The sequence below is a fragment of the Oncorhynchus nerka genome, linkage group LG7, assembly GCF_034236695.1.
Source record: "Oncorhynchus nerka isolate Pitt River linkage group LG7, Oner_Uvic_2.0, whole genome shotgun sequence".
NCBI lineage: Eukaryota > Metazoa > Chordata > Actinopteri > Salmoniformes > Salmonidae > Oncorhynchus > Oncorhynchus nerka.
In genome coordinates, this window is record NC_088402.1 from 11,669,025 (window position 1) to 11,695,693 (window position 26,669).

Below are 26,669 nucleotides of genomic sequence, written 5' to 3' on the forward strand. Positions count from 1 at the left end.
TTTGTGACACTCCCTTCTACCCTGTCCTGCACGGTCTTTGATCACCATAGAGGGCACATCCATTTTCCAGAGTGTCTTAACTTACAGGAATGGGGTTGTAACTTCTAGCCAAAACGGTGCAAACGCTAGAGCCAAATTCATTGGAAGAAAATACATTCAACAACACGTTGGATTCATAAACCGCCAGAAGTTTGTTTTTCCACAGAGAGAGTTTGATTCTATCTGTTCTCCTCTACCTCTCCTGGTTGGTAAAGTACCAGGATGTTATCTCTGTTTTTCCACAGAGAGAGTTTGATTCTATCTGTTCTCCTCTACCTCTCCTGGTTGGTAAAGTACCAGGATGTTATCTCTGTTTTTCCACAGAGAGAGTTTGATTCTATCTGTTCTCCTCTACCTCTCCTGGTTGGTAAAGTACCAGGATGTTATCTCTGTTTTTCCACAGAGAGAGTTTGATTCTATCTGTTCTCCTCTACCTCTCCTGGCTGGTAAAAGTACCAGAATGTTGTCTCTGGTTTTGAGTCTGAATTTAGAGACCTGAATTTGAAAACTGAATCTGAATGCATCTGAGAAATTGAATATGAAACTTGAAATGATAGTTGGTAAACATGATGCAATTAATGCAATATCTACCATATTAAAATTGAATATATCAATATAGAATTTGAATATTCAATATTCAATTGAATATTTTTTTAACTGAATGAAATATTTATTAAATTCTGTTTCAAATCATGAAATATAAGTTCAGTTTATGAATTCAATTTGTGCATTACAAATCCCAAAATATTTCTTTCAAATTAAATATCCTAATACAATTTTAAAATTATGGAATTTTAAAATAATTTTCTTTTGGCACTAAAATCGCTCCACAATGATGCTTGAGACCCTTGGTCGGAGATGTAAGACTTGCCTTGCTGTCAGACCCTCACCCATCCCACAATCTATACCTCCCCTCCTCCACCAAATGCAGCTGCATTCCATCCCTTTGTTCTACCCCTCCCCTTGGAATTTTGGAGAGGTTGAAGAAGGCGGGGCTAGAAGAGGAGAAGCGCGGGAGGGAGGAGAAAAGAAAGAAAGGGGAGGGGCTTAAAGGAGCAGACAGGAGTGTGCCCATGCCTCATTATATCACGCCTCCCACTGGGACCGTAGCTGTTATCAATGGATTGATTGCTGTCCCCCCCCTCAGCTCTACTCCCATTGGACAACATTGATCCCTGTCGCTCTTAGATTTTATGTTTGCCGCATATTTAATTAGTGTCTTGTTACAACCCGTCACTGTAGAGGAGATTTTGGTCATGCTAATGGTTACGTGTGACTATTAATGAGTCAACATAAACTATTTATATTTCTTATTCATTGAAATGTGATTGTGTTTAGTATTACAGATTGATCAATGCATTTTGTTATGATTAGTTGTTGATGCACACACAAAGAACCGTGTGTGTGTGTGTGTGTGTGTGTGTGCGCGCATTAAGTCCTCTGATGTGGTCTATTGATCCGTAAAGCCCCAGAATGCCCGGTCTCATCTCAATGTCACCCCTCTGAGCCTGAAGAGAACCAGGGGAGGTGTTCAATCAAACATGCGCTGCAGAAATGTACACGTCAACACACCTCATAGTCAATAACAAACCATTCTCCCAATGGGTTCTGATCTTATGTTCTCACCATCACGGTTTACTGGGTTCTGATCTTATATTCTCACCATCACGGTTCACTGTTTACCATATTAAAGCACTTAAACCCTTTTAAATATTATGTTCTAATGTATGTTTGCTTTTTGATCAAGTTTTGACAAGAGGATTGAATGAACTCTCTCTCTCTCGTTTAGGTGTTTCTGTTTTTCTGTGAGACGTGCTCTGTGCCTATCTGTAGGGAGTGTAGTGTGGGCAGACACATGGGCCACAGCTTGGTCTATCTACAGGACGCTGTCCAGGACTCCAGAGACATCACCATCCAGCTACTGGCTGACGCACAGCAAGGAAGACAGGCTGTACAGGTGAGCGTGTCTGTGGTATTTCTTTGACCCACATTACCGGTTCAGATATGTGGAATATTCTGCATATCATCCACACTCTCCTTTAGGCTGCACTGAAGCCTGGGGTTAGAGGTACCCAGCTGGCCCAGGAAGGGGGGGGGGGGGTCAACGGGGAGTAACAGGGAAGGGAGGAGAGGAAGGGGAAAGGTCATCTAGGAATAGAATCTTAGACCCTTCCACCCTTCTCTTTCACACACACACACACACACACACACACAGAGAGAGAGAGGAACATATTGTCTCTATGTAAATGCTTGTAGAGTAAATAGATTCTCTGACTGTCTCTCTAGCAGCGGTGGTCACTAGAAGACGTTACTCACGGGAAAAGCAAAACGTTACTAATAATGTTAAATGATCTATTCAGTCACGGTGTTGATACCCATGTCCTCCCTCACAACCACGCGCTCACTGACAATCAGCTGGCACTGAGAACTCTTACACATAAATAGTATTTTATTCATTCTAGTTCTATGGTTTTTAAGAAAAGCGTTCCTCTTAAGAAACAAAGCCTTTATTGTGATACAGGGTTGTGTTATCGGTAATGGATTCTGAGACATTCACAGTTACATCCACTCCCCATGATCTGTTGAGAATGGTTTTGATACGGATGGGTATGTTGCTGAATGAGATGCTTTGTTACAGTACTTCCTGGAAACCAGAGTTAACAGGAAGTGTGAGATGTTGTGTAATCGCGTGTCTGACCCTGGTCAGGACTCAGCGTGACCCTGAAACATGATCTAGTTCAGCAAGCCAAGGTTATGTTACATCATAACTGTGCACATTGTCACTGTTCAACCACCGCCTAGTCCCTCTATCTCCTGATACAGAACTTGGACGGACACACACACACACACACACACACACACACACACACACACTCTTTCTCTCGGGGCAGGATATTTCCGCCCACTCCACACCCATTATCTCCCATGACCTCCGACCCTGAACTTGTGACCTGCTGGTTGAGTATGCTGCTTTCTGATTGGCCAGTTTGACCTCCTTTGTGTCCCAAGCTGCTGCTGTATTGGCCTGCCACGGACCAGCATCAGCCTTGTTTCACAATAATATGGGCACTAAACAGTTAAATGATGAAACGTCATTAGTTACACATTTGAGCTTACGTTTTGGTGCCAAATCTTTCTCTCTCTCCTATTGCTCTCACGCTATCTTTTTCCTCTCTCCATCTTCCCCCTTGCTCTCTCGCTCTCCATGTCAGTATTGATGAAGCCCCACCCCTCCCTTCCTGCTGTTCTCTCCAGACGTCCCGATTATAACAGACCCTTTAGCGATCTGTCCCAAATGGCCAGCGGGAGAAGGGACCCTGCTGCCCAGGGGGAGGGTCTTCAGCCATGGGTCAGGAGGTCAATGACCTCAGGGGGATTTGGGTGACCTTTGACCCCCCCCCCCCCCCCCCCCCCCCTCTCTGGGTAATGTCACAAAGGATCCCTCCCCCCCCAGGCCCTGTGGGGTCCAGACCACCCTCTAACCACCCAACTCAGAGGGAAACAGAGTGTAACGTAAGTGATAGAAAGGAACGAGAGGGAGAGACATAAATTATTTAATGTGTTAAGTCAACTTAATGCTTTTTGACAATGAAGCCAAACTATGTCCATTAGGTCCCCTTGACATTGACGTTTCTACAAAACTTTTGCAGTTTTCTTAAAATGTCACTGTCCTCTCTTATACAGTGAGAACAACATGGCGGTCAGTGACACTACCTCTAGCTCCTATCTCACACTCTGACTTCAAAGACCACTGCTAAATATGTTGTATTTATTTAAACTTTATTTAACTAGTCTAGTCAGTTATGGACAAATTCTTATTTGACGGCCTACCGGGGGAACTGCCTTGTTCAGGGGCAGAACGACAGATTTTTACCTTCTCAGCTCGAGGATTCGATCCAGCAACCTTTCGGTTACTGACCCAACACTCTAACCACTAGGCTACCTGCCGTCCCTACACTCTAACCACTAGGGTACCTGCCGTCCCTACACTCTAACCACTAGGGTAGCTGCCGTCCCTACACTCTAACCACTAGGCTACCTGCCGTCCCTACACTCTAACCACTAGGCTACCTGCCGTCCCTACACTCTAACCACTAGGGTAACCACTCTAACCACTAGGCTACCTGCCGTCCCTACACTCTAACCACTAGGGTACCTGCCGTCCCTACACTCTAACCACTAGGCTACCTGCCGTCCCTACACTCTAACCACTAGGGTACCTGCCGCCCCTACACTCTAACCACTAGGCTACCTGCCGCCCCTACACTCTAACCACTAGGCTACCTGCCGTCCCTACACTCTAACCACTGGGCTACCTGCCGCCCTACACTCTAACCACTAGGCTACCTGCCGCCCCTACACTCTAACCACTAGGTACCTGCCGTCCCTACACTCTAACCACTAGGGTACCTGCCGTCCCTACACTCTAACCACTAGGCTACCTGCCGCCCTACACTCTAACCACTAGGCTACCTGCCGCCCCTACACTCTAACCACTAGGCTACCTGCCGTCCCTACACTCTAACCACTAGGCTACCTGCCGCCCCAACACTCTAACCACTAGGCTACCTGCCGACCCTACACTCTAACCACTAGGGTACCTGCCGTCCCTACACTCTAACCACTAGGCTACCTGCCGTCCCTACACTCTAACCACTAGGGTACCTGCCGCCCCTACACTCTAACCACTAGGCTACCTGCCGCCCCTACACTCTAACCACTAGGCTACCTGCCGTCCCTACACTCTAACCACTGGGCTACCTGCCGCCCCTACACTCTAACCACTAGGCTACCTGCCGCCCCTACACTCTAACCACTAGGGTACCTGCCGTCCCTACACTCTAACCACTAGGGTACCTGCCGTCCCTACACTCTAACCACTAGGCTACCTGCCGCCCCTACACTCTAACCACTAGGCTACCTGCCGCCCCTACACTCTAACCACTAGGCTACCTGCCGTCCCTACACTCTAACCACTGGGCTACCTGCCGCCCCTACACTCTAACCACTAGGGTACCTGCCGCCCCTACACTCTAACCACTAGGGTACCTGCCGTCCCTACACTCTAACCACTAGGGTACCTGCCGGCCCTACACTCTAACCACTAGGCTACCTGCCGTCCCTACACTCTAACCACTAGGCTACCTGCCGCCCCTACACTCTAACCACTAGGCTACCTGCCGCCCCTACACTCTAACCACTAGGCTACCTGCCGCCCCTACACTCTAACCACTAGGCTACCTGCCGTCCCTAATGTTGAATAAGATGAGTGAAGTGAGGAGTTGGTATCTACCCCTTAATGTTAGGAGGGGTGTGAGGTTGTGTGGTAATCCTCAGATTTCCTGTGTACTGTCTACTTCCTGTATTTTAGTGTGTCATAACAGAGCAGGTGCCTGGTCACATGAGATGGTCATATATCCAGGCCACTTCCTGTTTCATGCATGACGTAGTTGATATTCCTGTGGAGTTGACTATTGGCCACCCAGGAAGTGCTGTGTGATAACTCAAACTCCTGTTTTATTCTGTTACCCTGCTGCACTTTTCATTTTAGCAGTTATTTTAGATTTTGTTTTAAGATATATATTTTTTATCCTTCGTCACATTTTAGTCATTTCATCCTTCGTTAGTTTTAGGTATTATCAGTTGACTAAAAACCTGGACAATTTTAGTCTAGTTTAAGTCAGTCGTTTAGTCACATAAATAGTGCTTTTTTTCCCTTCTCCATTTAAATAATATGTACCTCGTAACTTTCATCATGTGCACAGATAGCCTTGTCCAACAAGGCCTCCTATCCCCTTGTAAACCTTAGCTGGTGACATTTCTATTGTGGTAGATTGTAACCAATGTCAGTCATAATTAGCCATATCACTCTTACCCCCTACAAGGTCCTGAGCCTGCTGGTGTCTGTTCTACCTAGTAATTAATTGCTCCCACCTGGTGTCCCAGGTCTAATTCAGTCCCTGATTAGAGGGCAATCACCCACCTGGTGTCCCAGGTCTAATTCAGTCCCTGATTAGAGGGCAATCACCCACCTGGTGTCCCAGGTCTAATTCAGTCCCTGATTAGAGGGCAATCACCCACCTGGTGTCCCAGGTCTAATTCAGTCCCTGATTAGAGGGCAATCACCCACCTGGTGTCCCAGGTCTAATTCAGTCCCTGATTAGAGGGCAATCACCCACCTGGTGTCCCAGGTCTAAACCAGTCCCTGATTTAGAGGGGAATCACCCACCTGGTGTCCCAGGTCTAAATCAGTCCCTGATTAGAGGGGAATTTAAAGCAGTGGAGCTGGCTTCGAGTTCCCCAGTTGAATTTGAGGGGAAAGAGGTTATTCAGTGCCGTGAAAAGGTATTTGCCCACTTTGTGATTTTCTGTACGTTTGCCTAGTAATTGCACTTGCAATTATCAGATCATTAACAAAAACCTGATATTAGATAAAAGGTACCTGAGTTTAAGTATATATATTTTTTGTTATTTGTAATGTATTTATTTCATTAACAAAGTAATGCAACTTCCAATTTCCCTGTGTGAAAAGTAACTGCCCCCTTACACTCAGTAACTGGTTGTGCCTCCTTCAGCTGCAACGACTCCAACCAACCACTTCCTGTAGTTGTTGATCAGTCTCTCCCGTCGCTGTGGAGGAATTTTGTCCCACTCTTCCATGCATAACTGCTTTAACTCAATGACATTTTGTGTTTTTTTGAGCGTAAACTACTTGTTTCATGTCCTGCCACAAGATTTTAATTCGGATTAGGTCTGGACTTTGACTAGGCCATTCCAAAACTTCAAATATGTTGCCTTTTCGCCATTTTCATGTAGACTTAATTGTGTATTTTGGATCGTTGTCTTGCTGCATGACTCCGCTACACTTCAGCTTCAGCTTCCTGACAGATGGCCTGACATTCTCCTGTACAATTCTCTGACACAGAGCAGAGTTCATGGTTCATGGCAAGTCGTCCAGGTCCTGAGGCAGCAAAGCATCCCCAAACCATCACACTACCACCACCATGCTTGACCGTTGGTATGAGGTTCATAATGTGGAATGCAGTGTTTGGTTTTCACCAGACATTATGGGACCCATCTCATCCAAAAAGTTGACTCAAGTTTGCCAAAAAAGCATTTGAATGATCGTCAAGACTCTTGGATGGACAGATGAGTCAAAAGTAGAACGTTTTTGGAGGGTCCCATTATGTCTGGCGAAAACCAAACAGGAAGCATGAATTCTCCTCTGTTATCAAAGAATTCTACAGGAGAATTTCAGACCATCCGTCTGTGAACTGAAGAGTATCTGGGTCACGCAGCAAGACCATGATCCAAAACACACAATCAAGTCTACATGAATTTTTTTTAAAAGCAACACGTTTTGGAAAGGCCTAGTCAAAGTCCAGAGCTAATCCTAATTAAGATGTTGTGGCAGGATTTGAAACAAGCAGTTCTGTATGGAAGAGTGGGCCAAAATTCCTTCACAGCGATATGAGAGACTGATTGAAACTACAGGAAGTGTTTGGTTGGAGTCGTTGCAGCTAAAGGTGGCAGAACCAGTTACTGAGTGTAAGGGGGCAATTACTTTTTCACACAGGGGCATTGGGTGGTGCATAATGTTGTTTAAGGAATAAGTATGTCATTGCTGTGTTATTTGTTCACTCAGGTTCCCTTTATCTAACATTAGGTTTTGCTTGAAGATCTGACTTACATTTAGTATAACAAAATATGCAAAAGTAGAGCAAATTAGAAAGGGGGATCATACTTTTTCACAGCCCTGTACAGCTTGGCTACAGGTTAAACAACCGATCTTATCTTCTCATCGTAACCGTTGGAACAGGGTAAATAAGTGATTTCCTTGAAAGGGGGCAGAATCTGAGCTTTCCCTGCAAAATGGAGCTTCTGATGTGATCAGCGCAAAAAAATGTGCCTATATGAAAGCAAAGTTGATCAAATACCTTATTGGTTGGTACAATTGTTTCCTGGCTGGCTGTGCATCAGTTCAAAAGAGACACCAGGGATTGAAATGACCGCCTAAACTGTGTGTTTGGAAGGAGCCTGTAGAACTGAAAGACGTTATTGGCCAATGAGTGGATTGATTGCATTAGATATTCTGCAGACGGCATGGACAAAACAGATGTCCATTTATTAGTGTCGCGTGGACTTTTCGTCTCGTTACATTTTCATCAACTAAAGTCATTTGTAATAGTTTTTTTTTTTTTTTTTTTTTTTTTTCCCCAGGCGTCTCGTTATTAGTTTTTGTCTGGAAAAATAGTTAAAATATTTTGTCATAGCTGGGTAGAAGTGTTTATGTGGGTGTTTTTTAACCTGGTTAGTTATTTTTAATCTGAGAATGGCGAGGGTCCAGTGGTATAGTAGGTTTTGACCCTATACCCCATAATTGGTCCTGTATCCTAGAGATCAAGGTGGTGTGTGTTATTTCTAACCCTAATATCCCCTGTTCTAGTTGAGTATGGAGAAGATCCAGGCCATAGCAGAGCAGGTAGACATCAAGGCCAAGGTGGTTCAGACAGAGGTGAAGAACGTGGTCCTCAGACACCTGAAAGCTTTGGAGGACAGAGAGAGTCAGCTACTCTGGAAGGTACGCTTTTCTTCATCTGTGTTTGTCTGTCTGTCTGTCTCTTTCTGTCTGTCTGTCTGTCTGTCTGTCTGTCTGTCTGTCGTCTGTCTGTCGTCTGTCTGTCGTCTGTCTGTCTTCTGTCTGTCTTCTGTCTGTCTGTCTTCTGTCTGTCTGTCTTCTGTCTGTCTGTCTTCTGTCTGTCTGTCTGTCTTCTGTCTGTCTTCTGTCTGTCTGTCTTCTGTCTGTCTCTTTCTGTCTGTCTGTCTTCTGTCTGTCTGTCTTCTGTCTGTCTTCTGTCTGTCTGTCTTCTGTCTGTCTCTTTCTGTCTCTCTTTTTCTCTTTCAGTCTCTCTTTTTCTCTTTCAGTCTCTGTCTCTTTCAGTCTCTGTCTCTTTCAGTCTCTCTTTTTCTCTTTCTCTCTCTTTCAGTCTCTTTCTCTCTATCACGCTCTCTCACTCACTCATTATTTACGTGGTTAGAGGGCTCATCCGACAGGTGCTGTCACTGTTTGACTAACATGTTTTGAAGGGAAGGTGTTTTTACAGTAGAGGTGTTCTACATGTTTGTATATACACTTCACTGTGTATGTCCTGATTCTCCCTGTCCGCCCACATGACTTATGCCTTTTCTATTGCTTTGTGTTTGTGTTTATGGGGCGGCAGGGTAGCCTAGTGGTTAGAGCGTTGAACTAGTAACCGGAAGGTTACGAGCTGACAAGGTACAAATCTGTCGTTCTTCCCCTCAACAAGCAGTTAACCCACGGTTCCTAGGCCATCATTGAAAATAAGAATTTGTTCTTAACTGACTTGCCTAGTTAAATAAAGGTAAAATAAATAAAAAATGACTGGGGGTTTAACATGGAGCCAGACAGGCTGGGGGTTTAGCCCTCCCCTTTAACATGGAACCAGACAGGCTGGGGGTTTAGTCCTTCCCTTTAACATGGAACCAGACAAGCTGGGGGTTTAGTCCTTCCCTTTATCATGGAACCAGACAGGCTGGGGGTTTAGTCCTTCCCTTTAACATGGAACCAGACAGGCTGGGGGTTTAGTCCTTCCCTTTAACATGGAACCAGACAGGCTGGGGGGTTTAGTCCTTCCCTTTAACATGGAACCAGACAGGCTGGGGGGTTTAGTCCTTTCCTTTAACATGGAACCAGACAGGCTGGGGGTTTAGTCCTTCCCTTTAACATGGAACCAGACAAGCTGGGGGTTTAGTCCTTCCCTTTATCATGGAACCAGACAGGCTGGGGGTTTAGTCCTTCCCTTTAACATGGAACCAGACAGGCTGGGGGTTTAGTCCTTCCCTTTAACATGGAACCAGACAGGCTGGGGGTTTAGTCCTTCCCTTTAACATGGAACCAGACAGGCTGGGGGTTTAGTCCTTCCCTTTAACATGGAACCAGACAGGCTGGGGGTTTAGTCCTTCCCTTTAACATGGAACCAGACAGGCTGGGGGTTTAGTCCTTCCCTTTAACATGGAACCAGACAGGCTGGGGGGGTTTAGTCCTTCCCTTTAACATGGAACCAGACAGGCTGGGGGTTTAGTCCTCCCCTTTAACATGGAACCAGACAGGCTGGGGGTTTTAGTCCTTCCCTTTAACATGGAACCAGACAGGCTGGGGGTTTAGTCCTCCCCTTTAACATGGAACCAGACAGGCTGGGGGTTTAGTCCTCCCCTTTAACATGGAACCAGACAGGCTGGGGGTTTAGTCGTTCCCTTTAACATGGAACCAGACAGGCTGGGGGTTTAGTCCTTCCCTTTAACATGGAACCAGACAGGCTGGGGGGTTTAGTCCTTCCCTTTAACATGGAACCAGACAGGCTGGGGGGTTTAGTCCTTTCCTTTAACATGGAACCAGACAGGCTGGGGGTTTAGTCCTTCCCTTTAACATGGAACCAGACAGGCTGGGGGTTTAGTCCTTCCCTTTAACATGGAACCAGACAGGCTGGGGGGTTTAGTCCTTCCCTTTAACATGGAACCAGACAGGCTGGGGGGTTTAGTCCTTCCCTTTATCATGGAACCAGACAGGTTGAACTTTTAAGTGTTGTGTAGTAATGTTAACCCCTAGCTTTTGTTTCACCTCACAACCTTCATCCCCCTGTTGAATGGCCTGTTTTGTCTGTTAGTCACTGCTGTCACTATATGTCCAATATCCCATTGTAACCTGTACACTGATCTACAACAATCTGAGATTTAACAAACTACTGTTTTCACATTGCTGGATTTGCCCATACTTGTACACCCACATGAATGAATCTCTCTCTCCCCCTTCTCCCTCCCTCTCCCAGGTTGAGAAGATCCAACAGCTGAAAGCCAAGTCCCTGTACCTGCAGGTAGAGATGCTGCATCAGAACCTGACCAAGCTGGACAGCACCATCACAGCAGTCACTCAGGTATGTTAAAAGATGCATGTCCTGAGGGGGGGGGCAGGTTTATAAATACTATGTTGAAAGTCATTCATGACTATTGCTAACTATGGCATCCATGTCTCCTCACCTCATAACTTGTCAGGTGCTGGATGAGGGTTGTCACCTGGACGTGCTGCTGGCCAGAGAGCGCATGCTGACCCAGATCCAGGAGCTGAAGTCTCTCAGAGGCCTGCTGCAGCCACAGGAGGACGATCGTTTAATGTTCACCCCTCCAGACCAGGTAAATAACAGCTTCCTGTTCACCACCTCCAGACCAGGTAAATAACAGGTTCCTGTTCACCACCTCCAGACCAGGTAAATAACAGGTTCCTGTTCACCACCTCCAGACCAGGTAAATAACAGCTTCCTGTTCACCACCTCCAGACCAGGTAAATAACAGCTTCCTGTTCACCACCTCCAGACCAGGTAAATAACAGCTTCCTGTTCACCACCTCCAGACCAGGTAAATAACAGGTTCCTGTTCACCACCTCCAGACCAGGTAAATAACAGGTTCCTGTTCACCACCTCCAGACCAGGTAAATAACAGGTTCCTGTTCACCACCTCCAGACCAGGTAAATAACAGCTTCCTGTTCACCACCTCCAGACCAGGTAAATAACAGCTTCCTGTTCACCACCTCCAGACCAGGTAAATAACAGCTTCCTGTTCACCACCTCCAGACCAGGTAAATAACAGGTTCCTGTTCACCACCTCCAGACCAGGTAAATAACAGGTTCCTGTTCACCACCTCCAGACCAGGTAAATAACAGGTTCCTGTTCACCACCTCCAGACCAGGTAAATAACAGGTTCCTGTTCACCACCTCCAGACCAGGTAAATAACAGCTGTTCCTGTTCACAGGTTCCTGTTCACCACCTCCAGACCAGGTAAATAACAGGTTCCTGTTCACCACCTCCAGACCAGGTAAATAACAGGTTCCTGTTCACCACCTCCAGACCAGGTAAATAACAGGTTCCTGTTCACCACCTCCAGACCAGGTAAATAACAGCTTCCTGTTCACCACCTCCAGACCAGGTAAATAACAGGTTCCTGTTCACCACCTCCAGACCAGGTAAATAACAGGTTCCTGTTCACCACCTCCAGACCAGGTAAATAACAGCTTCCAGACCAGGTAAATAACAGCTTCCTGTAAATCACCACCTCCAGACCAGGTAAATAACAGCTTCCTGTTCACCACCTCCAGACCAGGTAAATAACAGGTTCCTGTTCACCACCTCCAGACCAGGTAAATAACAGCTTCCTGTTCACCACCTCCAGACCAGGTAAATAACAGCTTCCTGTTCACCACCTCCAGACCAGGTAAATAACAGGTTCCTGTTCACCACCTCCAGACCAGGTAAATAACAGCTTCCTGTTCACCACCTCCAGACCAGGTAAATAACAGGTTCCTGTTCACCACCTCCAGACCAGGTAAATAACAGGTTCCTGTTCACCACCTCCAGACCAGGTAAATAACAGCTTCCTGTTCACCACCTCCAGACCAGGTAAATAACAGGTTCCTGTTCACCACCTCCAGACCAGGTAAATAACAGGTTCCTGTTCACCACCTCCAGACCAGGTAAATAACAGGTTCCTGTTCACCACCTGTTCCAGACCAGGTAAATAACAGGTTCCTGTTCACCACCTGTTCCAGACCAGGTAAATAACAGGTTCCTGTTCACCACCTCCAGACCAGGTAAATAACAGGTTCCTGTTCACCACCTCCAGACCAGGTAAATAACAGGTTCCTGTTCACCACCTCCAGACCAGGTAAATAACAGCTTCCTGTTCACCACCTCCAGACCAGGTAAATAACAGCTTCCTGTTCACCACCTCCAGACCAGGTAAATAACAGGTTCCTGTTCACCCCGCCAGACCAAGCGAGAGGGGTTAGAGACTCTTGTGGCTCTTTGGATGACTGGAATTATCGACATGTCAGCCAATTTCATAGACATTATATGAATGTTGCGATTTCCACTTGTCCCTAGTTCATGGCATATTTATAGTATTATGGATATTATCTTCACCAGGCCCTGTACATAGCCATCCAGTCCATGGGGTTGATCAGTATTATCTTCACCAGGCCCTGTACATAGCCATCCAGTCCATGGGGTTGATCAGTATTATCTTCACCAGGCCCTGTACATAGCCATCCAGTCCATGGGGTTGATCAGTATTATCTTCACCAGGCCCTGTACACATAGCCATCCAGTCCATGGGGTTGATCAGTATTATCTTCACCAGGCCCTGTACATAGCCATCCAGTCCATGGGGTTGATCAGTATTATCTTCACCAGGCCCTGTACATAGCCATCCAGTCCATGGGGTTGATCAGTATTATCTTCACCAGGCCCTGTACATAGCCATCCAGTCCATGGGGTTGATCAGTAGCGGAGCGTTCGCTCCCGTCACCAAAGCTCACGGCGAGGGCCTAAAGACCGCACTCCGTGGCAAGACCGCCTCCTTCACCGTAATTGGCTACGACCACGACAGGGAGCCCTGTCTCTCGGGCGGTGACGCAGTGTCAGCGGTGGTGATGGCAGCGGCGGATGGTAACCTGTCGGCTGCGGAGGTGTGTGACAACCAGAACGGGTCGTACACGGTCAGCTACTTGCCTAAGACTGAGGGAGAAGATTTGGTGTCAGTTCTGGTCTGTAACCAGCACATCATGGGCAGCCCCTTCAAGGTAAAATGTATAGTATTATAATAAATGTAACAACCAAGTAATATATTTACACTCTAACATATTCTATGCACATCTCTTAAGCAACAACAAACTAATACAACTTGAAAATTGCTGTAGATAGGATGAAATGCTAAGTAGCATTCTCCCTGCCTGTGTTCCAGGTACTGGTGAAGTCTGGGCGACGCTACGGGGCTCTGGGTTCACCAGTGTCTGCGTTTGGCAGTGAGGGGGAGGGTGACGGTCAGCTGTGTCGTCCCTGGGGCATCAGTGTGGATAAAGAGGGATACGTGGTGGTGGCCGACCGCAGTAACAACCGCGTACAGGTGGGTTTCATTCATTTCATGTCGTGGGTTGGTGTCGAACTCAGCCGTTATCCTAAGGAGAAATGGTTTTATGATGCTAGCAAGCTAACTCTTGCTAAATCAGTGTCAGTTTTTTTGCTTTTAACTTGCTAGCTATCTGTCTCTCAGTAGCCCTCTTCTTGAGAGCTGAAGCATAGCGTGTACACTGCCCTAGCTAGCCATCTTTAGAACAGTGAAGCATAGCGTGTACAGTGCCCTAGCTAGCCATCTTTAGAACAGTGAAGCATAGCGTGTACAGGGCCCTAGCTAGCCATCTTTAGAACAGTGAAGCATAGCGTGTACAGTGCCCTAGCTAGCCATCTTTAGAACAGTGAAGCATAGCGTGTACAGGGCCCTAGCTAGCCATCTTTAGAACAGTGAAGCATAGCGTGTACAGGGCCCTAGCTAGCCATCTTTAGAACAGTGAAGCATAGCGTGTACAGGGCCCTAGCTAGCCATCTTTAGAACAGTGACTCTTTAATTATTTCCTTTCTTCTGCGACTACCTCCTACTGTCCAGATCTTCAAGCCGTGCGGGGCCTTCCACCACAAGTTCGGCTCCCTGGGCTCTCGCCCCGGTCAGTTTGATCGTCCAGCGGGCGTGGCGTGCGACAGCCAACAGCAGATCATCGTAACGGACAAAGACAACCACCGTGTGCAGGTGTTCACCTTTGACGGACAGTTTATGCTGAAGTTCGGCGAGAAGGGCACTAAGGTACAAACTCTTTCAAACGTGCGCTCTCTCACGTATAGTACACGTACACACACTCATCAGAGCTGAACTAACAACTATATTCTACTGCACTCTATTGTAGAACGGTCAGTTCAACTACCCCTGGGATGTGGCAGTGAACTCTGCGGGGAAGATCTTGGTCTCTGACACCAGGAACCACCGCGTCCAGCTCTTTGGCCCTGACGGCTCGTTCATCAACAAGTACGGCTTTGAGGGCACCCTGTGGAAACACTTTGACTCGCCGCGGGGTGTCGCCTTTAACCAGGAGGACCACCTGGTCGTCACCGACTTCAACAACCACCGTCTGCTGGTGATTCGGCCAGATTGCCAATCTGCCCGGTTCCTGGGCTCCGAGGGTACCGGTAACGGGAAGTTCCTGCGTCCCCAGGGCATAGCGGTGGACCAGGAGAACCGGATCATCGTTGCGGACTCGAGGAACCACCGTGTGCAGGTGTTCGAGCCCAACGGGAACTTCTTATGCAAATTTGGCACTCATGGCAGTGGCTTCGGACAGATGGACCGCCCCTCCGGTGTTGCTGTGACACCTGACGGAGTCATCGTGGTTGTCGACTTCGGAAACAACCGCATCCTCAAGTTCTAATCGCTTTTCGCTTTCTTTCTTTCTCTCACTCGGTTTTCTCTCCGTTTCTCTGTCAGGAAATTGAAGAGCTAGGAAAAGGATTCAACAAACAGACACAAAGAGGACAGTTTAAAGAGATGCGTTATTACAAATTAAGGGGAAGTGAATTTGTTCCGTTTTTAAATAATTTTTTAGTTTTAGGTTTTAGTTTGTGTAATCAGATTCCTGTGGTATACTGTATGACAAAGGGGACCACGAAGACTAGTTGATAATCAGTAGTGAAAGTAACAAGGAAGAGATCACGATTTCCCTATCTGAATTGCTCTCTCTCAACTCTCATCACGTCGCCTTCTCAGGGATTTTTCTCACTTTTTCTTGAAATATTGAATCGTTTGCTCCGCCACCTACCTCAACCAGTTCTTCATGAATGTACTCACCCTCTCCGAGCAGAGGTCTACTCTAGTCTGTCAAGTTTTACAAAGAAGAAAATGAAAAAAGTCTACCTCAATACTTTTTTTATTTAAAATGAAAAGACGTTTTGACCTGACCTGTAGTGGAGTCTAATGTGTTCAGTGATGTTTAGGGTAGCTTGTTCTGTAGATCTTGGTTTAGCATGTCCCCCTCATCTCTCCATGTGTAGTGTCACTGCAGACCGACGGAATAGAGGTAATGCCAAACCGCTTAGACTGACTCTGTGTTAGTTAGCTCAGGTCACAGTACCAGATGGACCAGAAGAATCTCCTTTTAGCTTGACTGGTTTATTGATCGCAGCGGCGCCGGGAGTCTGACCTGGGACAGATGCAGTTTGATGATTGGTTGAAATCATGAGCTAGTCGTTGTTGTGGGGAGATTCTCTTTTCTGTCCCAAAGTATCCAATTATCAATTGAACATTGTTGATTCCTTTCAGTCGTCAGCAAGCTGGTCTGATTATGAGGAGAAAAATAATGAAAATCAATGTGAAAAAACAAACCGCATTTGTGTACTCTCAAACGGAGGGCCCACCAAAGTATTTTATACGTTTATCAGGAGTTATCAGGATGTATTGGTTGTTGATTAGTAGATTGATTATGAATTCTGTTTGAGTGACATTCGTTGTGAATGATGCGGAAGGATAGCAATGCCTCCAGAAAGCAGGCATCTTGATTGGCTGTCCACAGGAGTGAGAGCCAATCAGAAATCAGAATGATCCTGTGTGGTTGAATTGTGGGGCACTGATTGGCTCTTTGGGGCTAGGATTTAATCCAACCCCCTTCTGACATCACTGCCCCAACCTAGTTATTGACGCCCATTCTGAAATGCCGGAGAGAGAGTGTTCCGGAACATGTGCATGCTAACCAGACCTCGAAAAGATGGAGGTCTAGAGACCAGCTAGTGGAGTCAACCAAAGGTAGAATTTCGGCCAACTGTATGTTTGGCATCGAAAGAACAACAAGTCCCATTGAAGACATTTTGTTGTTTAATAATTTATGTTGGAGGTCTAAAACGCTCACCAGCTGTCACCAAAAAGATATGTTCAAAGCACTGTCAATGGGAAGAAGAAGAATATAAGGCCTACTTTTAGCTTTTAAAATGGAAGTACCTTTCAAGCCTACTTCCTGAGGAGAACGTTGTAGAAAGGTCTGGGGAAAAAAACATATCTCACAGCAACCAAAGAGTATCTTTCCAGGCCACTTTCCATCTCACACCCCTGAGAGGTTCAATCTAGCTCCACCACCCATGCTAACGTGACACTGCTTCATGTCTAGCAACCCTTATTTAGCATTAGCATCTCAAACCATTTAACCATTGAGTGCAAACAGATTCCTGATTTATCACCTGTGGTGGACCTTATTGGAGGGGTTGTAAATCTCCCTTTCTCTTGTGAAGTTAGTCACTTTAGCGTAGTCTAGCCTAGCGGTATGGGCGTTTTATTAGTTGGTTTCTGAGCTTCTTACCTCAGAGGAAAGTGCAGGCCTGCACTTTAAATCCTAATTCACGTAAACTTTCACATCCCATCATTTACCTTAACTGTCAGATACCTCAACATTTTTTATATACTTTCTTATTCCTCAGTTACTTTATGTGCAACTCAATTGTAATACAACCTACCTTAACCAGTTACTGGCTACAGTACCTCAACTCTCAGACCTCATCAACATACAAATGTCATTTTACAAATCTACCTCAACACACCTTTTACCTAACTTTAAATGCCTCATGTTACATACCGTGTGTGTGTGTGTGTGTGTGTGTGTATATCAGTTGAAGTCGGAAGTTTACATACACCTGAGCCAAAAACATTTAAACTCAGTTTTTCACAATTCCTGACATTTAATCCTAGTAAAAAATTCCCTGTCAACATGATGCTGCCACCCCCGTGCTTCACGGTTGGGATGGTGTTCTTAGGCCTTCAAGCCTCCCCCTTTTTCCTCCAAACATAGCGATGGTCATTATGGCCAAAACAGTTCTATTTTTGTTTCATCAGACCAGAGGACATTTCTCCAAAAAGTATGATCTTTGTCCCCATGTGCAGTTGCAAACCGTAGTCTGGCTTTTTTATGGCTGTTTTGGACCAGGGGCTTCTTCCTTGCTGAGCAGCCTTTCAGGTTATGTCGATATAGGACTCGTTTTACTGTGAATATACAGTAGATACTTTTGTACCTGTTTCCTCCAGCCTCTTCACAAGGTCTTTTGCTGTTCTTCTGGGATTGATTTGCACTTTTCACACCAAAGTACATTGATCTCTAGGAGACAGAACGCATCTCCTTCCTGAGCGGTTTGACGGCTGCGTGGTCCCATGGTGTTTATGTCTGAGTACTATTGTTTGTACAGATGAACGTGGTACCTTCAGGCGCTTGTAAATTTCTCCCAATTTCTCTACAATTTTTTTTCTGAGGTCTTGGCTGATTTCTTTTGATTTTCCCATGATGTCAAGCACAGAGGCACTGAGTTTTAATGTAGGCCTTGAAATACATCCACAGGTACGCCTCCAATTGACTCAAATGATGTCAATTAGCCTATCAGAAGCTTCTAAAGCCATTACATAATTTTCTGGGATTTTCCAAGCTGTTGAAAGGCACAGTCAACTTAGTATTTGTAAACTTCTGACCCACTGGAATTGTGACACAGTGAAATAATTTGTCTGTAAACAATTGTTGGAAAAATGACTCTCGTGTCATGCACAAAGTAGATCTCCTAACCGACCTGCCAAAACTATAGTTCAATAACAAGAAATGTGTGGAGTGGTTGAAAAATGAGTTTCAATGACTCCAACCTAAGTGTATGTAAACTTCAACTGTGTGTATGTATATATATATATATTGGCCTACCTCTTCAAATATTTTGACTAGTAACATCTAAACATCAAGTCTCTTGTACTGTATACTTCAGTTTCCAGACCTTTAAGTTTGTACTGTACCTCTTGTACTTGTACGGTACCTTTTAAGTTAGTCTTTATTTGTATTTTTTTTATTTAAACATACCTCGTTACTTTTACCTCAACTTTTACCTCACACTTTAAATCATGTAACATTTACCTGTCACCTGTTGGACCAAAGATCTTAATCCTGGAGGCTCCTTTTCATGTAAAATGACAAGTTACAAATGGCCATCTCTCCACATTGTGTCCATGAGTGGTCTGCTTAGCATTGTGGTGCATTATGCCTTTTAATCCTATGGAGAAACCAAATAGCGAAGATCAGAGCATTGTGCCAAAAAATATATTTGTGGGAGTTTGGTGTCAAAATGGAGTTGGCGTCGGGATGACACTGTCATAGACGGTGAATGTCATTGGACCATTATATCATAGATATTAGTGTTTAGCGAATCAAAGCAGCCAAGGACAGATCCCTGTGCTTTGATTGGATGCACTTATGTGGGTGCATCCACCCCCCCCTCATCCCCTTTTTTTGCGTCACCACAGTAGAGCTGTAACCTGATTGGCCAACAGTGAGAAAGATGGCGACGTCACCGTTAGCTAATTTGAGGCCTTCATCCTACCCCCTTTAGACCGACAAGAATTACCTCTAATATCAGCACAGGTTCTCCTCAGTAAGAACATCTTAGAAGTGTGTACCTAAGAGTTAGCACAATGTTGGTTGGTACTAACTTATTTGAAAACTCACTCTTTGACAATGCAAAAAAGTCTGGTGTGTGTGTAGGAACACATTGCGCGAATAAGATGCTTATTACGAGTTAATAAGCCTGTTTATAGCACGGTAATAAGCCTGTTTATAGCACGGTAATAAGCCTGTTTATTGCACGGTAATAAGCCTGTTTATTGCACGGTAATAAGCCTGTTTATTGCACGGTAATAAGCCTGTTTATTGCACGGTAATAAGCCTGTTTATTGCACGGTAATAAGCCTGTTTATTGCACGGTAATAAGCCTGTTTATTGCACGGTAATAAGCCTGTTTATTGCACGGTAATAAGCCTGTTTATTGCACGGTAATAAGCCTGTTAATAGACCGGAGACATTAGCACATTACAGGCCCCAGACCCTGCTGCTTAGAACCGATACGATCCGTCGACGTGTTTCAGTATTACTATATGGAAAAAGTCTGCAATCTTTTACATTTTAATAAAAAAATGACAAAATTCTATCTTTAAGGTTTTCACTCTTACAGAGGAATGTATTTGAAACTTTTTGTTTTTGTTCCTTTTTTGTTGCATGCTTATTACATTTTTAAAAAATGAAACAACGTCTCACAGATATAGGTGATGTAAACTCGACGGGTTGGTAGCTGAATCTGGGGATGTTTTTTTTATCATGATCATATACCCACAGGTGTGTATGTGTTAGGAGTGCGTTGGATGGATTTATCCTTTTTGACCTTTGCGATTGTATTTCCTGTTCCCAAGAGGCTCTGCAGAGACCAATCGTTACTTGGCCAGCCATGTCTGGAATCTGTACTAGAGTGCAGTTAGTACAACAACTTTTAGAGCCACACAGTTTAATGATCCCTCCACACACACACGATGAAGACTGTTTACACTGTAGACATTTTGTTTTTGCCCTAGTAATGACAACCTCATACTCTCTATCAAAATAAGCTAGGTTTCTTCATTAGAATCGCTTGATTTATTTTAAACCCCCCCCCCCCCCCCCTCACAAAAATATCCAGGAAGTGTGGTGCTGAGTACTTGATTGGTCTCCTGTACTCCTGTTGGGCAGGGTTTTATTGGCCCCTATGTTTCTGTCCACCATTTTGTTTCTGGCATCTCGGAGAGAAGTTGAAACTGCACCAGGTAGAAGTTGTGCAACATGTTAATGATTGTATCTTTTAAAGAAAAAAAGAAAATACGTAACATTTTTAAAAGGAAGAAAAAAAATAGAAACTCAGGTAGTTCTATGTCCCTGTGTCACAGTGAAATGTGTCCCCCATAGTGATGTGGGTGTCACAGTGAAATGTGTCCCCCATAGTGATGCGGGTGTCAGTGAAATGTGTCCCCCATAGTGATGCGGGTGTCACAGTGAAATGTTTACCCCCTAGTGATAATATAGTGAATCTTTCTGTTATGACCTCAGTACGAGTCTCATTGGCCATGTTCCAGGACCCTCTTTCTTTGCAGTTGGGTTGTGACAATCCTGAGATTTCTGCATGTGTGTGTGTGTGTGTGTGGTAAAGACGGGCTGGAACGCGACCAATCTTGTCTGTGTGTCCGTTTTTGCATATTACACGTTAGTTCTCAATCTCAAAAATGGAAACATTTAGCTTTTTGAATGATTTCCTTCAAATGTACTGTTTTATGTTTAATTTTCAGGTTTTATTTTTGTTAAATGTTCCCGTTGTTTGTTTGATAAACACCAAAGGACTCCAGACCACACGACCCTTTTGGAATGTATTTTGTTATTTGTTATTTTGTAAGAAAATGGTTTGCTGGGAGTGATTCTCACTCACACCCTACTCATTGCTAGCAGGATCACAAAACAGAACTGATACTGTACTACCAATCAATCTGCGTCTGGAGAATTACAATGGACACCATGTTGTTACCATTGTTGTTCCATTCCAGTGAGAATGCAATTTAGAATCTTACTATCATGGAGCCTTTGGTGACAAAATGGCCTCTTTTAAAAAAATATAAAAAAATCTGAGTCTGTTTATCAACAGTCACTCTGTAGGCCTATTTCTAAGGCTCTGTTCTGGCCTGTGTGCAGTAGGTGGTGTGTGAGAGTGTGTTTGTGTGCTGCATCGTGTTGTTGTTGAACCCAAATCCACTGAATGTATTCTCCTCTGTCGACGAGGCACGAGGACAGCAGGGACCAGCTGAGTTTAGGAGGGTGCTGCTGGTGTGTGTTTTGTGTTGGTGTACTATCAAATACACACTGAAATTATCTGTAAGGAGTGTGTATGTGTGTATGCACGTGTTTCCCTCCTCTCCTCACACACAGTGGTCGGTGTGGAAGTGCAGTTGTCAGGTCTTCAGTTTAAATAAAGAAGAGACTAATTTACCTGCAGTCTTCTGTTACCTGCTGTCTTCTGTTACCTGCTGTCTTCTGTTGCCTTCCCTCGTCTGTTGCCTGCTGCCTTCTGTGGACTTTACACATTTCCTATGCAGTTTTTTGTTTGTTTACACTTAAATAAACGTATTTCTTTGATTTCGGTCTGGAGTTAATTTTTCTCATCAATTGCAAAGCTATAAAATTATTAATTGAAAATGCTTGATTCTTACATTATTAATATATTGAAAGAATATACAGTACTGCATCTGTTGGGCATCCTAATTCATCCCAAAGGTGTTTGATGGAGTTGAGGTCAGGGCTCTGTGCAGGCCAGTCAAGTTCTTCCACACCGATCTCAACAAACCATTTCTGTATGGACCTCACTTTGTGCATGGGAGCATGCTGAAACAGGAAAGGGCCTTAACCAAACTGTTGCCACAAAGTTGGAAGCACACAATCGTCTAGAATGTCATCGTATGCTGTAGCATTTAGATTGGATCTAAGGGGCCTAGCCCAAACCATGAAAAACAGCCCCAGACAATTATTCCTCCTCCACCAAACTTTATAGTTGACACTATGCATTCGGGCAAGTAGCATTCTTCTGGCATCCGCCAAACCCAGATTTGTCCGTCGGGACTGCCAGATGGTGAAGTGTGATTCATCACTCCAGAGAACGCATTTCCACTGCTCCAGAGTCCAATGGTGGCGTGCTTAACACCACTTCAGCCAAGTTTGGCATTGTGCATGGTGAACTTAGACTTGTGTGCAGCTGCTCGACCACGGAAACCCATTTCACAAAACTTCCGATGAACAGTTCTTGTGCTGACTTTGCTTCCAGAGGCAGTTGGAATTTGGGAGTGCGTTTTGCTTCAGCACTAGGCGATCCCGTTCTGTTAACTTGTGTTGCCTAACACTAGATGTTTCCACTTCACCATAACAGCACTTACAGTTGACCGGGGCTCTAGCAGGGCAGAAAGTTGACCAACTGTTTTGTCCTGTAGGTTGTTAGAAAGGTGGCATCTTAAGACGGTGCCACGTTTTAAAGTCACCGAGCTCTTCAGTAAGGCCTGCCAATGTTTGTCTATGGAGATTGCATGGCTGTGTGCTCGATTTTTATACACCTATCAGCAACGGGTGCGGCTGAAATAGCCGAATCCACTAAGTTGAAGGGGTGTCAACATACTGTGTGTGTGTGTATATACAGTGCCTTGCGAAAGTATTCGGCCCCCTTGAACTTTGCGACCTTTTGTCACATTTCAGGCTTCAAACATAAAGATATAAAACTATTTTTTTGTGAAGAATCAACAACAAGTGGGACACAATCATGAAGTGGAACGACATTTATTGGATATTTCAAACTTTTTTAACAAATCAAAAACTGAAAAATTGGGCGTGCAAAATTATTCAGCCCCCTTAAGTTAATACTTTGTAGCGCCACCTTTTGCTGCGATTACAGCTGTAAGTCGCTTGGGGCATGTCTCTATCAGTTTTGCACATCGAGAGACTGAAATTTTTTCCCATTTCTCCTTGCAAAACAGCTCGAGCTCAGTGAGGTTGGATGGAGAGCATTTGTGAACAGCAGTTTTCAGTTCTTTCAGTTCTTTGTTTATTTTTGAACCATTCCATTGTAGATTTTGCTTTATGTTTTGGATCATTGTCTTGTTGGAAGACAAATCTCCGTCCCAGTCTCAGGTCTTTTGCAGACTCCATCAGGTTTTCTTCCAGAATGGTCCTGTATTTGGCTCCATCCATATTCCCATCAATTTTAACCATCTTCCCTGTCCCTGCTGAAGAAAAGCAGGCCCAACCATGATGCTGCCACCACCATGTTTGACAGTGGGGATGGTGTGTTCAGGGTGATGAGCTGTGTTGCTTTTACGCCAAACATAACGTTTTGCATTGTTGCCAAAAAGTTCAATTTTGGTTTCATCTGACCAGAGCACCTTCTTCCACATGTTTGGTGTGTCTCCCAGGTGGCTTGTGGCAAACTTTAAACAACACTTTTTATGGATATCTTTAAGAAATGGCTTTCTTCTTGCCACTCTTCCATAAAGGCCAGATTTGTGCAATATACGACTGATTGTTGTCCTATGGACAGAGTCTCCCACCTCAGCTGTAGATCTCTGCAGTTCATCCAGAGTGATCATGGGCCTCTTGGCTGCATCTCTGATCAGTCTTCTCCTTGTATAAGCTGAAAGTTTAGAGGGACGGCCAGGTCTTGGTAGATTTGCAGTGGTCTGATACTCCTTCCATTTCAATATTATCGCTTGCACAGTGCTCCTTGGGATGTTTAAAGCTTGGGAAATCTTTTTGTATCCAAATCTGGCTTTAAACTTCTACACAACAGTATCTCGGACCTGCCTGGTGTGTTCCTTGTTCTTCATGATGCTCTCTGCGCTTTTAACAGACCTCTGAGACTATCACAGTGCAGGTGCATTTATACGGAGACTTGATTACACACAGGTGGATTGTATTTATCATCATTAGTCATTTAGGTCAACATTGGATCATTCAGAGATCCTCACTGAACTTCTGGAGAGAGTTTTCTGCACTGAAAGTAAAGGGGCTGAATAATTTTGCACGCCCAATTTTTCAGTTTTTGATTTGTTAAAAAAGTTTGAAATATCCAATAAATGTCGTTCCACTTCATGATTGTGTCCCACTTGTTGTTGATTCTTCACAAAAAAATACAGTTTTATATCTTTATGTTTGAAGCCTGAAATGTGGCAAAAGGTCGCAAAGTTCAAGGGGGCCGAATACTTTCGCAAGGCACTGTGTGTGTATATATATATATATATGAGTGTACATTAACCATTATATAATGGAGCTTTATTACAGACCACATTCTAAGTACGCACTTCATCATACTTGAACAAATGAGTAGATTCGGCATGAAGTGCTACTTGGGTTTCTTTTTTAAATTGAACCTTTATTCAACTAGGCAAGTCAGTTAAGAACAAATTCTCATTTACAATGACGGCCTACCCCGGCCAAACCCTAGTGACGCGGGCCAATTGTGGGACTCCCAATCGTGGCTGGTTATGATACAGCCGGGAATCGAACCAGGGTCTGTAGTGACGTCTCTAGCTCTGAGATGGAGTGCCTTAGACCGCTGCGCTACTCGGACAAGGACAACCCATTCACAGGGGTTGAATAGAGAGAAGGCTTGTGAATTTCTTGGACAGAAATCTTAACCACAATTAAACATTTTCTGTGACGTTCATGTCCCTTCCCTGAGGCACAGAACTGAGGCGAGTGTGCGACTGCACGTCATAAAAAAATCTATTTGTTTTCAGTGTGTTTGAACTCTGGTACCCTCTTCCTTTTGTGCTGGAGGGGACAGAGTGTCATGTGTGCAAGGTCATTAACAGCTATAGTCATATGGTTATGATATATGCAGGCTATGCTTCTAGTCTCATCTCTCTCCCTCTCATCCACCCTCTCTCGCCTCCCTCGCTCTCTCTCTGGCACTGTCATAAATAAAAATAAATGTTTTTCTGTATCCGTATTCAGAAATACCATTGGAGGCTTGAACAGAGTGAATGGAATGGCAACGATGTATTGTATTTGATACCATTCCACCCAATCTGCTCCAGCCATTACTACGAGCCTGGCCTCCCTAATCAAGATACCATGAACCTCTTGTGGCTCGTACATGTCATTGGTTTAGAGTGGTTATTAGGGAAATGAGAACGAAAGGAACATTGGATTACTAGAACTCTTTGATGCTGCAGTGGGGAGGACGCAGTCATCCATCGAACTAGTTGAATGTACATTTTGGTGGGGGGGATGTACTTCTAACCCAGAATGTACACTGACTACAACACGCATACTGGTGTTACTGTGGTGCCCCCTAGTGGAGAAAGGGGACACTACAGGATATGTGATTTACCCATCCTCAACTCAACTAGAGCCAAAACCTGAAATTAGATTTTTTTTTATCTCACAAAAACTCCCATCAACATGGTTGCATGATTCAAAAACAAGTATGCATGCACATCTCAACTTGCCCATCCCTTACCACACATTGATTGTAAATTCTTCAACTCTGGTCCAGGGTTCATTTTAACCTGATGCAGTTTTAATCATCAAGGCCTTCATAATAGTGATCATTATGTTGATCAAGAAGTGTCCTAGTGCTGGGCTGGAACTAAAGCCTGCATACCTTTTTAACTGTTCGGAATAGGTGACCACTTGTTTTCTCACTACCAGCTGTAGTTGAGCACTGGTTTACTCTGTACCAGCTATAGTTGGACTCCCGAGTGGCGCAGCGGTCTAATGCACTGCATCTCAGTGAAAAAGGCATCATTACAGTCCCTGGTTTGAATCCGGGCTGTATCACATCTGGCCGCGATTGGGAGTCCCAAAGGATGGTGCACAATTGGCCCAGCATCGTCCGGGTTTGGCCGTCATTGTAAATAATAATTTGTTGTTAACTTACTTGCCTAGTTAAATAGGTAAAAAAAAAATATATATATTTAAACCTAGACGCAGCTGTCTGGTATCATCACTTGACATGGTAAAACATGAATAAATATATAAATACACCTTATGGAACAGCGTCGGACTGTGAAGAGACACACAGATGATTACTGGTTTTACCAGGGTTGTAAGTGCTGCTGGAACAGCAAGGGGAGCAGCCTGGTCTCATAGACTAGACATAACATAGTAAACGTAATCTGTGACACTCAAATTAGTATGATATGTTACATTTGGTATGGTTACATAAGACAGAAGGTTACCTAAGGCAAAAATGAAAGTAGGGTGGTTGGTCGGGGTGGGTAGCCATATAAGCTTTGCACACTCTTGGCATTCTCTCAACCAGCTTCACCTGGAATGCTTTTCCAACCGTCTTGGAGGAGTTCCCTCATGCTGAGCACTTGTTGGCTTGTTTTCCCT

General features: G+C 44.6%; 1 protein-coding gene across 1 annotated transcript in view; it reads left to right on the plus strand.

The window, feature by feature from the left end:
- Positions 1-21,926, plus strand: part of LOC115124795 (E3 ubiquitin-protein ligase TRIM71-like) — a 45,578-nt gene extending 23,652 nt beyond the window's left edge. Inside the window, exons 2-9 of the mRNA XM_065020185.1 lie at positions 1,829-1,996; positions 8,486-8,620; positions 10,887-10,991; positions 11,110-11,247; positions 13,356-13,691; positions 13,853-14,014; positions 14,552-14,746; positions 14,847-21,926. Of these exons, the coding sequence (XP_064876257.1) occupies positions 1,829-1,996; positions 8,486-8,620; positions 10,887-10,991; positions 11,110-11,247; positions 13,356-13,691; positions 13,853-14,014; positions 14,552-14,746; positions 14,847-15,365 (1,758 nt within the window). The 3' untranslated portion in view covers positions 15,366-21,926. The remainder of the gene's footprint in view (positions 1-1,828; positions 1,997-8,485; positions 8,621-10,886; positions 10,992-11,109; positions 11,248-13,355; positions 13,692-13,852; positions 14,015-14,551; positions 14,747-14,846) is intronic.
- The last annotated feature ends 4,743 nt before the right edge of the window (positions 21,927-26,669 follow it).